Raw genomic sequence first — 13580 nt, forward strand, 5'->3', positions numbered from 1 at the left:
GACACTTAAAGTAGTAAAGGAGTTTTGCTATTTAGGGAGTAAAATAACCGATGATGGTCGAAGTAGAGAGGATATAAAATGTAGACTGGCAATGGCAAGGAAAGCGTTTCTCAAGAAGAGAAATTTGTTAACATCGAGTATAGATTTAGGTGTCAGGAAGTCGTTTCTGAAAGTATTTGTATGGAGTGTAGCCATGTATGGAAGTGAGACATGGACGATAACCAGTTTGGACAAGAATCGAATAGAAGCTTTCGAAATGTGGTGCTACAGAAGAATGCTGAAGATAAGGTGGGTAGATCACGTAACTAATGAGGAGGTATTGAATAGGATTGGGGAGAAGAGAAGTTTGTGGCACAACTTGACTAGAAGAAGGGATCGGTTGGTAGGACATGTTTTGAGGCATCAAGGGATCACAAATTTAGCATTGGAGGGCAGCGTGGAGGGTAAAAATCGTAGAGGGAGACCAAGAGATCAATACACTAAGCAGATTCAGAAGGATGTAGGTTGCAGTAGGTACTGGGAGATGAAGAAGCTTGCACAGGATAGAGTAGCATGGAGAGCTGCATCAAACCAGTCTCAGGACTGAAGACCACAACAACAACAACCATCTTGCATTAAAGAAAGACGTCAAAGCAATTCAAAAGCAAACCAGCAGGTTCGAACAACATTCAAGTGTTACGTAGATGTATAGGAAATTCAAGTGGAAATCCCGGAAGAGAAAATGACATTCTTTTCAAGAAACAATATTGAGAAACTTTAGAGAACAGGTGTTTGAAACTCATTGCAAAATATTCTGCTGCCACCAACATACATTTCGCGAACAGGTGACAAAGATAAGATACGAGAAATCAGAGCTCATATGGAAGCATACAGATAGTCGTTTTTTCTTTTCTCTATTTGCTAGTGGAACAGAAAAGGAAATGAATATTAGTGAGTGGTACCGTCTGCCATGCATCAAACTGTAGCTAACCAGAATTTATGTAGATGTAGACTGTAAAAATGTACAAGTCACACCGAAAATCGACAATAAGGGTAACAGAAGTGAGCCACAAAACTACCGTCCCTTCTATTTTATACCCATCTATTGTAGAATCCTAGAACATATTTTGAAGTCAAACAAAATGCTGTATTTCGAACAGAATGACCTCCTCCAAGTCAACCAGCGTGGATTCCGAAAACATCGATCATGCGGGAAGCCGGGAACCAATTTACGCTTTCCTCACATGCCATCCCGAAAGCCATAAATCAAGCAATCACGTGAATGCAGAATTTCTTGACTTTCGGAAAGCATTTTTGAGTCGGTCCAGCACCAACGATTATTAGCAAAATAATGGTTATATGGGAAATCGAACAAAATTTGTGACTGGACTGAGAATTTGTCGGTAGAGAGGGCACAGCATGATACCTTGAATAAAAAGTTATCGACTGAAGTAGAAGCAACCTCAGGCGTGCGACAGGGAATCTGTTGAGACCCTTGTTATTTATTAATGTTCTGGTACACAACCGGCTACTTAAGAGTTTCACAAAATTCTGTTAAACAAGATGGAGGCAATAGGTGTAAGGGGAGTTGTGAAGCAGCGGTTTGAATCTTACCTTCAAGATAGAACTCAGGTGGTAGAAATCATCGCAGAACATAAAAATCAGAAAATCAAGTGGGTCTCAGATGCAAAGAAATTGGAAATAGGTGTCCCACAGGGCAGTGTTCTTGGTCCCTTATTATTCTTGCTTTATATAAATGACATAAAAAACCTAATATTTCTACCAAAATAATGTTCGCAGATGACACTACCATAATTATAAGTGATGATAAAAAATCATTAACCACCACAACTGATATAGCCCTGAAATATATTCAACATTGGCTTAATGCTGATGAGTTAACACTTAATCTAAGTAAAACAAATTATATACAGTATGGCAAAGCAACTCAAGATATGGACCTCCAGTTAAAACTAATGGATAAGAAGATAGAGAGTGTACAACCCACAAAGTTTTTGGGCATGCACATTGATCAAAACTTAAGCTGGAAAGGCCATCTCAAGTACTTATCCCACAGGCTCAAATCGGCATGTTTTGCATTGAGGATATTATCTAGAGTATGCATCACAGACTGTACTAGACTAGTGTATTTTGCTTACTTTCAGTCCATCGTGTCTTACGGCATAGTGTTCTGGGGTAAAACTAAATCAAGCTTAACAGATATCTTCCAACTTCAGAAAAGAGCTATACGAATCATAACACATAAGTCTCCAAGAACTCATTGTAGGCCCCTTTTCAAAGAACTGCAAATACTCACAATACCATCACTGTATATTTTAAAAAGCATTCTGTGTACAAGAGCATATATGAAAAATCTACGTACAAATGAGGACTGCCACAATTATAATACTAGAACTTGTAAGAATTTCTATGTAGAAAGGGTAAGGACAACACAAACCCAAAAGCATGTAAGTTATTTTGGAATAAAACTTTACAATGCTCTGCCAGTGTACATGAAGGAAATAATAGATGAAGTAAAATTTAAGACTGAGCTTAAAAATTACCTTTTAAGCAAAACTTTCTATGACGTAGATGAGTGCTTTGATTGTGTGTAAATTTATTGTCCAAAATTTTAATTTATATGTCTAAATTTGTACTTTTAAAAATGCCTTGATAGTGATATTCCATCATTATGTCTGTAGTACTTGTACTAGTTTGATAACTTTGTTGTGACAATTCCTACATCATGTAATGATTTACAGGAAGATAATAAAATGAAATGAAATGAACCAGTATTAAATGGAGAATCTAGAGATATCCTTCATCCACTATGTATTCCTCCTGTAATAGAGACTGTGAAGACAAGCTTCGACTAATTACAGTACATACAGAGGAAACGAAGCAGCCATTATACCCACTGTACATAAGCGTTTGGAACGAGAATAAAATCTAATATATGGTATCATTGTACCGTGCTATGGTACTCTCTGGCATGCACTTCGCAGTGGTTTGCTATTTATGGTGAAGAAAAAAAAATTGGCAGTTGAAAGACAGTAACTACAAATCTTTGTTTTTGAAAGTATTGTAAGACTTTATTACTTAAAAATTATTATTGTTGACACAAGGGTTGGATAAAAAGTAGTGGCAACGCTGTACTAAATCATACCGGACGTTACTGAGAGGCGTTCACCATGTTACATGCCCTAAATATAATCGCCCCGCATCTCCCATCTCCCTTTCCCCATACAAATGCAAGGCGTCGTACGCCGTCAGCTCGTCCATCTTTATCGATGTCTCTCAAGGACCGTCCTATGGCATGGATGGTGTCTTCTCTTGCGCTGTAGCGCGTGGCAGGAAGAGGTTCCTTCATTTTGGCGAAAAGGTCGTAATCGCACGAACTCATATCGGGTGAATACGGTGTACGTGCCAATATCCCCCACCCCCACTGCACGGGATTCGCCGTGCGGCATCGTTCAAATGGCTCTGAGCACTATGGGACTCAACATCTGAGGTCATCAGTCCCCTAGAACTTAGAACTACTTAAACCTAACTAAGGGCATCACACACATCCATGCCCGAGGCAGGATTCGAACCTGCGACCGTAGCGGTCTCGTGTTTCCAGACTAAAGCGCCTAGAACCGCTCGGCCAAAACGGCCGGCTGTGGCATCGTGCATTGACATGAAGGATGATGGGATGCAATGCCAGAAGGTGCGTCGCTTTCTTTTCAGTGCAGGACAAAGGTGATGACGCAAGAAATTGCAGTAAAAGGCTGGAGTGGCCCCCTACACTTTCAGACACTGCACACTGCAGCTGACTCAAACACAGCCGTCACCCATCACTGCACTACTTCAACTGATCTGCATTCAGTGCGCATACCATTTGACGCACATCCTTCATGTTACGGCTGAGTTGCCACTACTTTTTATCCAGTCCATATCCAGAGGATATGTATGCTGCCGACAGACTCCAGAATTTAGGGACATTTGTCACAAAAAAAAAAATTAAAATTTCGTATAAAAATATCTGGTTATAGAACTGTTTGAAACGTAAGTTCTCGGAATATTTAGAAATTGCCATTAATTTGAGTTATTTTTGCTTACCTTGCGTAGCTGATAAATGATGTAAAAAATTGCAAACTTGATGGGGTACCATTTCCCTTTCTGTTGATAAACTCCAAATATTGGTTTCGGATCTTCTTTCAGGCAGTAAAGTACAACAAAAATAATAAATATCGACAAACTGATGAGAAGAATCATTCTAACGAGAAAACTGGCCCTATCTTGAGCGTTTGGTGTCGGTCTGACAGCAGTTCTGTAGCCGAAAACTATGTTCTTCCGCCAGATAAGATAATACTGTCGTATCAGCTAAAAGGGACCACCTGTTTATCAGTCCAAGAACACCTGGTACAATAATTGCAGCCTAACATGACGAGCAATAATTAACAGAGTTCCACGACCAGGTGTCAATCTTTGACATTTTACTTACATTTTTCGTGCATCTACTGGAAAACTATTGATATAATCGTCACATTTAATCGTGTTCTATATATTTTTCTTAAGCTAAGCTTTTCACACTAGTATGTTTGGAGTTGTACACTCTATTACTCGAGTGTACTAAACATTTCATATATGTCACTTACTCAGGAAAAAAATCATTCGATTGTGACCAAAAGTACAAACGTTTCAGTGAATATAACAATCTGTAGTTTCTTGTTTAATTAATTCACGCATATGTATCGTCCAGTTATTTGTAGTGCTGTTAGTCGGTCTATTTCGGAGTATTTCAAACGAGTATTTTAATTATTGACTAGAGATCTTTAAAGCGTACGTTCCGAAGACGAGTTATGGCATGCTTGAGCGCCGTTTGGATGGTTAGTACTCCATTATTGACTGGAATGTCATAATAACGGTTTCAGGTTTCCGTACAGTAATTCACTGATATCCGTAACACAAAACAATTTGAAAAGAGAGACAGCATTGGTCGTATATTTTTATTATCGCAAAATCGATTTTCTGTCACTGAGTGCCCATCTTCAGTGCTGTATTATATAATTTAAATTAGTAAGCACTGGTGTCAATAAGCTTACGGCAATCACATAGAGTCTATGTGATTGCCGTAAGCTTATTGACACCAGTGCTTACTAATTTAAATTATATAATACAGCACTGAAGATGGTCACTCAGTGACAGAAAATCGATTTTGCGATAATAAAAATATACGACCAATGCTGTCTCTCTTTTCAAGTATACCCATTATCTGGTCGTAGTGCACAGGACACTATGGAGTCGCCAATCAACAAAACAATTCCATACAGGCGTATAGAGACCCAGAGGTACACTTGAGTTTTATCTCTCGTCACCCGTAATGTGCATATTTCTTGATTTCTGGTAGATTTATGGACGGTTTAAGGCCCAAGCGACACAAGCGTCTGATTGGAGCGCCAGAGTCAACTAGGTGCAAAATCTGTACTCTATGTAATCACAAAAGTAGCGAAAACTGACACATGTGAAAGTATACGATAATAACAGAAACAAAAGCGTTTCAGAAAACATGGGACCAGGTTCGTATTCGACATAATTGCAAACTGTTTTAAGGAACCGCCACTCACTTCAGTATGAAATATTGTGCTAGTTAGTCTACATTTATTTGGACTGTAAAGATAAGGTCCCCAACTAACTGGACTCAAAGTTCACCCAGTGCTTACCTCAATAAGAAATAAAATACAGCAATGCATTTAACTCTGTCAGCCACTGAATACTGCTAGAAAAACTCTACTGCTATGGTTTTAGAGACGCAGAGCTATCTCTGATCAGATACTACACGAGTGACAGAACCCACATTGTGCAGATCAACAATGTGACATCAAATGTCTTAGAAGGGTGTGCCACAAGGTTCTGTGTTTGGACCTCTACTCTTGATAATACACTCCTGGAAATTGAAATAAGAACACCGTGAATTCATTGTCCCAGGAAGGGGAAACTTTATTGACACATTCCTGGGGTCAGATACATCACATGCTCACACTGACAGAACCACAGGCACATAGACACAGGCAACAGAGCATGCACAATGTCGGCACTAGTACAGTGTATATCCACCTTTCGCAGCAATGCAGGCTGCTATTCTCCCATGGAGACGATCGTAGAGATGCTGGATGTAGTCCTGTGGAACGGCTTGCCATGCCATTTCCACCTGGCGCCTCAGTTGGACCAGCGTTCGTGCTGGACGTGCAGACCGCGTGAGACGACGCTTCATCCAGTCCCAAACATGCTCAATGGGGGACAGATCCGGAGATCTTGCTGGCCAGGGTAGTTGACTTACACCATCTAGAGCACGTTGGGTGGCACGGGATACATGCAGACGTGCATTGTCCTGTTGGAACAGCAAGTTCCCTTGCCGGTCTAGGAATGGTAGAACGATGGGTTCGATGAGGGTTTGGATGTACCGTGTACTATTCAGTGTCCCCTCGACAATCACCAGTGGTGTACGCCCAGTGTAGGAGATCGCTCCCCACACCATGATGCCGGGTGTTGGCCCTGTGTGCCTCGGTCGTATGCAGTCCTGATTGTGGCGCTCACCTGTACGGCGCCAAACACGCATACGACCATCATTGGCACCAAGGCAGAAGGGACTCTCATCGCTGAAGACGATACGTCTCCATTCGTCCCTCCATTCACGCCTGTCGCGACACCACTGGAGGCGGGCTGCACGATGTTGGGGCGTGAGCGGAAGACGGCCTAACGGTGTGCGGGACTGTAGCCCAGCTTCATGGAGACGGTTGCGAATGGTCCTCGCCGATACCCCAGGAGCAACAGTGTCCCTAATTTGCTGGGAAGTGGCGGTGCGGTCCCCTACAGCACTGCGTAGGATCCTACGGTCTTGGCGTGCATCCGTGCGTCGCTGCGGTCCGGTCCCAGGTCGACGGGCACGTGCACCTTCCGCCGACCACTGGCGACAACATCGATGTACTGTGGAGACCTCACGCCCCACGTGTTGAGCAATTCGGCGGTACGTCCACCCGGCCTCCCGCATGCCCACTATACGCCCTCGCTCAAAGTCCGTCAACTGCACATACGGTTCACGTCCACGCTGTCGCGGCATGCTACCAGTGTTAAAGACTGCGATGGAGCTCCGTATGCCATGGCAAACTGGCTGACACTGACGGCGGCGGTGCACAAATGCTGCGCAGCTAGCGCCATTCGACGGCCAACACTGCGGTTCCTGGTGTGTCCGCTGTGCCGTGCGTGTGATCATTGCTTGTACAGCCCTCTCGCAGTGTCCGGAGCAAGTATGGTGGGTCTGACACACCGGTGTCAATGTGTTCTTTTTTCCATTTCCAGGAGTGTACATGTAAATGATTTGCTCAGCACCATATTGAGTAAATCCACACTCTTTGGAGATGATACCACTATTCTTACAGCTGGCAAAGTCTTAGGAACGTTAAAGCAGAAAAGTACGGGTCATCACAGAGCAGCCAGTAAGTGGTTACAAATCATTGTATTGTTGCATATTAATCATGAAAATCTGTAAATATCCTCTTCAGCTTATGTATTAAAGATGATAGCAACGGCTGTGCTGCAGCTAAATTACTTGGCATCCAATTGCCTCAAAATCATCGAAGAGTCATGCTGATCATATAAGTACTAAGTTAGCATGTGTGACTTTTTTTAAAAGTAAACTAAGATCTCATGTTAGTGATAAGTTATTGTTAGTGCATACTTTGCCCTTTTCCACATCCACTTGTCATGGAGAATTCCCGTGGAGTTCTGACTTGGCAAAAGAAGACAGATGCATCTACAGAGTCTTGTATTTTAATAAAATAATACAAATACCAACGGCTACATCCCTTTTTATATCTAATTGTCAAAAGAAAACCAATACAGTCAGGAAGTGCAACAATCTCTTAATCAACATAACAGACATCTAAAACAACAGAGTGATGTATCAGTTGTTATACTTAAGAAAGCTCAGTTACAGGTACATGGGGCATAAAACTATTTAACATGTTGCCAGTACAGGTACACTATGGATCGCGGAGTATGTTTAAAAGCTCCATATTGAAATACATCAGAAAAAATTATTTTATACAATATAAGTGATCAAAATGTGTCATAAAGATGATCTTAAGTGCTAATACAGCTTCAATTAGATTAAACTTATATATGTGAATATATCATGTGCAGTAAGATGCACAATTTTATACCTTGCTAGATAATAATGATCTAAAATATCTTTTACACCACGCATGCTATTTATGTAATTGCGTATGAAAATGAGTATGTATACAAAAGACAACATTGATTATATATTTATTGCTAAAAAAAAGTGTAATAAATAAATCTAAATTTCTTTCAGTATGTTACATGCTAACATTTACGGTATACTAGTACCTTTTAAAGGAAATGCTCTCTGTGTCTTCCTCACATCTGGAGACAATACTGCATTTCTCTCTGCTGCGAATTACAAATTCTTTTAAACATCTAGGATCTGCTCATACAGCTTGAGACGAGAGTTCATTTCACTCCATTCCTTCAGTAATATTAATACTTGGCATTTGAGATAATTCAAGAGGAAAAAAATTCTGGAGAATTGAGGTCAGATGGCCTTGGAAGCCAAGGTACAGGTCCTGCCCGAGCTATCCATCTTGTATCATACAGGAATGTCAGATGTCTTCAGCAGCAAAAAATTCACTGTCCTGCATGTGCGTCCACATTCTCTGACATTACGCAAGGTAAGGCATGCCATGGGTGAAATTTGAGCCAAACTGGATGGAGACTTAATCGAAAAGATTATATCTGAAGTACGTTAGGATTAAGCCAATATCTTAACTGAAGTCAGTGCCAACTCGTCACCACATATTCGTAATTATCTCGTGCACAGCCCATTGATCCATGTTTATTGGAATGTTTTCACATCAGTTATTGTATACTTTCACACATCAGTTTTTGCTGTTGTGATCCAGTCTGTATACACAGGATGATCATTAACAAAACCGACAAACTGCAGGGATGGATTCCTGACGGGAAATGGAGGAAAAAAGGTCCTATGAACATGTGTCCAGATGTGGATGGCATATATGCAACAACAAATCATCCTGGACCACAATACAGAGACTCATCACATATCCACATGACAACAATGTTCATAGCAGCCTCCATAGAAAACAATGCACGTGTTCACACATCGTATCCTGGATTGCCCCACTCTTTCGCATGTTCTGGCCTCTCTCCAAATAGTGTCACAGACGTCATGGACACACTGTTGAAGGGTCTGCATATCAGGATCTGGTTCAGCATACACAATGCTTTTCTCATGCCCTCCCAGGGAAAAATCCAGGAGGTTAAGTCTGATGTTCTAGCAGGTCTTGCCATAGGGCCTTTACATCCTAAAGGTGTGGCAAACTATAATGCAGAAGTGGGGTGATGTTCCGTCATGCAGAAATCACATAACTTGTCATATTGCCAAAGACACATTCTCAAGCAGCCCAGGCAGAGTATGCTGCAAGAAGTGCAAGTACATTCATTCCTCCATCAAGGCATTGTGGAATAACAACCAGCCCAAGTATGTGGTTGCCAAGAATCCCTGCCCACATATTGATGCTGAAGAGATACCTTAACCATTTCCTGAAGATTGTTTGTAGCACACAGATGACAATCATGCAGACTGATGATGCCAGTTCTGGTAAAGGTTGCTTCATTGGTAAAGAGGACTGGTAACAGAAATCACATAATTGTGATGGTCTGGTGCAAAAATCATCGACAAAATCCTTCTGATAGAGAGAAATCTCCTGCTGATAATCCTTGCAATAGTTTAAGGTAAGAGGGATAGTAGCACCTGTCATGCAGGATTCACATAATAGTACTTTAGCTCACACCTTGTTGCCAGGTCACTTGCCTAGAGCTTGTACTAGGATTTGTCTCAGTATTCTGTATAACCTGGCCCTCCATATCTATGTACACACAATCTGCTACCTCCATGCACTTTTTGTCTGTCTGAAAGGACCCATGATCACACAAGCATCCAAAAAGGCTTGAAATGTTGTCAGATGTGGCTGGTGTCTGCATAACCGTACTGCCTCTCTACTGTTCCCATCTGCTTCGCCATACACAAATACTGTCTTGGCTTGTTCCCGACAAGAATACAGGGCCATTATACTGCTTACAGGACTCTGAGTCAATCACACAGCTTGCACCACACAAAGAACACAGAGCATATGGCCAGAGAAACTTTCATTTATCAGTGCCATCTACCATGGCAACAATGTATTCCAGACATGTGTCCAGAGACCTTTTTTTGAGCATTTCCAGTCAGGAATTCGCCCTTGTAATTTGTTGATTTTTATCAATGTTCACTCTATGTAATGAAAAAATTTTATTTATAAAATTTACAGATAAATAATACAGGGTGGGGCAAATGAAAGTTGCCCAGTCAGTGGATACAACTGGATGTGAGTGTAGTATGCATACAACCAGACCCTAAGATGATGGAACAATTGCCCATACAGCCAGCTAGATCTTGGAGCACATTTATGCAATCTTCACGCCTGACAGAGTTGTTAGCAGAAGTCAGTCTGGTTGCGGCCCTAGCTGGCCATGCAGGTCACCTGATCAGTCAATGTGTGATTAATTAGTGTGACAAGCCCTCAAGTCTAACGTGTATCGCAACAAGTCTCATAGTCTTCAAAAACTGTAGCAGAAAATTCCCCGATGATACTGCAGCAATTTCAGCAGTCCAGCTTCAACCTGCCTTCAGCAAGTAGCTGACCAGGGCCCAAAAGTGCAAGAGATGTATAGTGGTCACTTTCAACATCTGCTACAGTCAGGTTAGTACCGTATTTCCTTTCCTCTGCTGTTTCTTTGTATCCTGGAACTCTGTTCTCCAGAACACTTTTATTTGACCCACCCTGTTTATCTTATCTGGTTCACAGCTTGGTGTAAATATTTTAATCTGTCATGATTTACGTGACTGGTAATTCAGTTTAAATTGGTGCTATCAGCAGAAATCAAAACCCAGGCCAATCAAGTGAAAGTACCTTTCATCGACGGAGGGACATTGTTATACCGGTATCAGGTTCGTGCACATGTTTGTAGTGTTTTTGTTTTGTGTGTAGGTATTCTGGTTATTGTGTTTTTTTTTTTTTATCACATGTCATTTTTCACTTGCAGTTCACTGTTGCTGTTTGAACTTAAATATTGTCATTTGGAGATAGTGACTGGAGCTGCAGATGCTAGAAAATGGAGTTCCAGGCTCTTGCCTGGTTGTGGGGATGTGGCAGTTGCCGTACTCCCCACACGAGCAGCATGCTGGTGGACACGAGTGAGTCAGAGCAGCGTGGATGATCGGGGGGTGGCAGTGGAGGCAGACCCTCCCTCCATCCCAGTGTGATGTTAGAGTGGAGATAGTGTATGCACCTCTGAGTGAGTAGTATAGCCAGCAGACAGGCATGGACCTGTACAAAAAACTCTGTCAGTATTCAGAGTCTTGGGTTTTCTTCCCCTGTATTCCAGGTTGGTCATCTTGCATTGTCCTCTATATTCTGACATTGTAGTAGTATTGCACCAGTACTCCTGGTTTCAGATTCTTTGTCCCATTATTCCAAGTCAACGAGCACAACAATTCACCATTCTGAATTTCCTGCCAGTTTATATTTATGACAACAGGCCCACTACACCATAAAACGCACCAGCACAATCGGGCTATTGTTTGAATTTCCCACCATTTTATACCAACTGGCCTTTGTACAATGGGCGTGGGGAAAAATCAAGACTCATCGATAACATCTTTGGTGACAGACAGTACACTTCAATTCTCCTTGTTATACTACTTCGACTGGGACATCTATGGATTCATTACAGGTGGTACGGACAGGCATTCACAGCGGCCCATGCTTAACAGAACTATTTTCAACCTTGTAGCTTCAGCCAGGCCTGACCTTATCGATGGAGTTGGCATGGAGCCAGGTATTGTGATCATGGTGACGGTGGTCATGAAGTTAATAAATCCAAGATGGCTAAGAGAGTATTTTTGCTAGAAAGAGAAGATACATAGTTGTTAGCATCCCACTTAGAAAATGAATAGACATCATTTACCTCCAGTATCATGGACATAGAGGAATTATGGACAAAATTTAAATGCAATATAAATTGCACTCAAGAGAAGTATCTGCCAAGTAAGTAGATTAAGGACTGAAAAGACTCACCTTAGCTTAATGACATAATCTGGAAATAACTGAGAAAGCAGATACTGTTGCACACTCGGTTCAAAAAAGAACGTGCAAATAACAACAGGCAAAAGTCATTAGAAATTCATGATTCTGTATAAAGATGGGTGCGCAAAGCATAAAAAAAACTATAACCGTTGTACCTCAGCAAAAGATCTACTGAGTACTCGAGAAAATTTTAATCCTACATGAAATTGCTAAGTGGGTCAAAGGGTTCTATCCAGTTCACCAGTCAAGTGTGGTAATACAAGACAGCAGAAGGAAAGCCAAAATTTTAAATCTCGCATTTAAGAGGTCATTCATGCAAGAGGATCGTACAAGTATATCGTCGTCTGACCACCGTAGAGATGCCCTGAATGGAGGAGGTAGTAATGGGCATACGTTGTGTAGAGAAGCACCTTGAAAGAATTGAAAACAAATATGTCATTGTTCCGACTGGAATCCCAGTTCGGTTTTATGGAGTTTAGTCTACAGCATTGGTTCCCAACTTACCTTGCATTTATCACGAATCTCTCATTCCATGCAAACTTCCAAACAACTGGAAAAAAAACCAGACATGGGTGTCTACTGTATATAAGACAGGTAAAAGAATGGACCCGCAAAATTGCAGACCAATATCCTTAACATCTGTTTGCTGGAGAATTCCTGAATGTGTTCTCAGTTCAAATATAATAAAGTTCCTTGAGCTTCTGTGCGACACTCAATCTGCAGTTTTCTTACATTATATCATGTGAACCATGGACGAAGGGTAAAAGGCACACTCCACATTCCTAGATTTCCGGAAAGCATGTATCATGGTGTCCCATTGCAGAATGTTAACGAAGGTTATCAGATGTGCAAATGATTAGAAGACTTCTTCTGTAATAGAACCCAGGATATTTTTCTTGAAGGAGAGTGGTCTTCAGACAGGGGTATCGTCAGGAACGTCTCACGGAAGTGTGACAGGACTGCTTTTGGTTGGTTGGTTTGTGGGGGTTGAAGGGACCAGACTACAAAGACCATCACAGTCCCTTCGACCGCTTTTATTCCCTACATACGTAAAAGATATGACTGATGGGTGAGCAGCAGTCTGTGGTTGTTTGCTGATGATGCTGTGATGTAGAGCAAGTAGGTGTCGTCGAGTGACTGCAGGAGGTAAGAGTTGACTTTGGCAGGATTTCTATTTGGTGTGATGAATGGCAGCTTGCTCTACCTGTAGAAAGGTGCAAGTTAATGCTGATGAGAAACAAAAACAATCCTGTAATGTCTGAATACAGCATTAATAGTGCATGGCTTGAGACTGTTACATCAATTAGTTATCTAGGCACAACACTGCAATCTGAAATGGAATGTGCACATCAGAATGGTAGTAGGGAAAGTGATTGGTTGACTTTGGACAAC

General features: G+C 41.5%; 1 protein-coding gene across 1 annotated transcript in view; it reads right to left on the bottom strand.

Moving 5' to 3' along the window:
• LOC126253152 (uncharacterized) overlaps window positions 1-4306 on the bottom strand; it is a 287906-nt gene extending 283600 nt beyond the window's left edge. Inside the window, exon 1 of the mRNA XM_049954308.1 lies at window positions 4081-4306. Within this exon, the coding sequence (XP_049810265.1) occupies window positions 4081-4236 (156 nt within the window). The 5' untranslated portion in view covers window positions 4237-4306. The remainder of the gene's footprint in view (window positions 1-4080) is intronic.
• Between the last annotated feature and the right edge of the window lie 9274 nt (window positions 4307-13580).

The sequence above is a fragment of the Schistocerca nitens genome, chromosome 4, assembly GCF_023898315.1.
Source record: "Schistocerca nitens isolate TAMUIC-IGC-003100 chromosome 4, iqSchNite1.1, whole genome shotgun sequence".
In the NCBI taxonomy this organism is placed as follows: Eukaryota; Metazoa; Arthropoda; class Insecta; order Orthoptera; family Acrididae; genus Schistocerca; species Schistocerca nitens.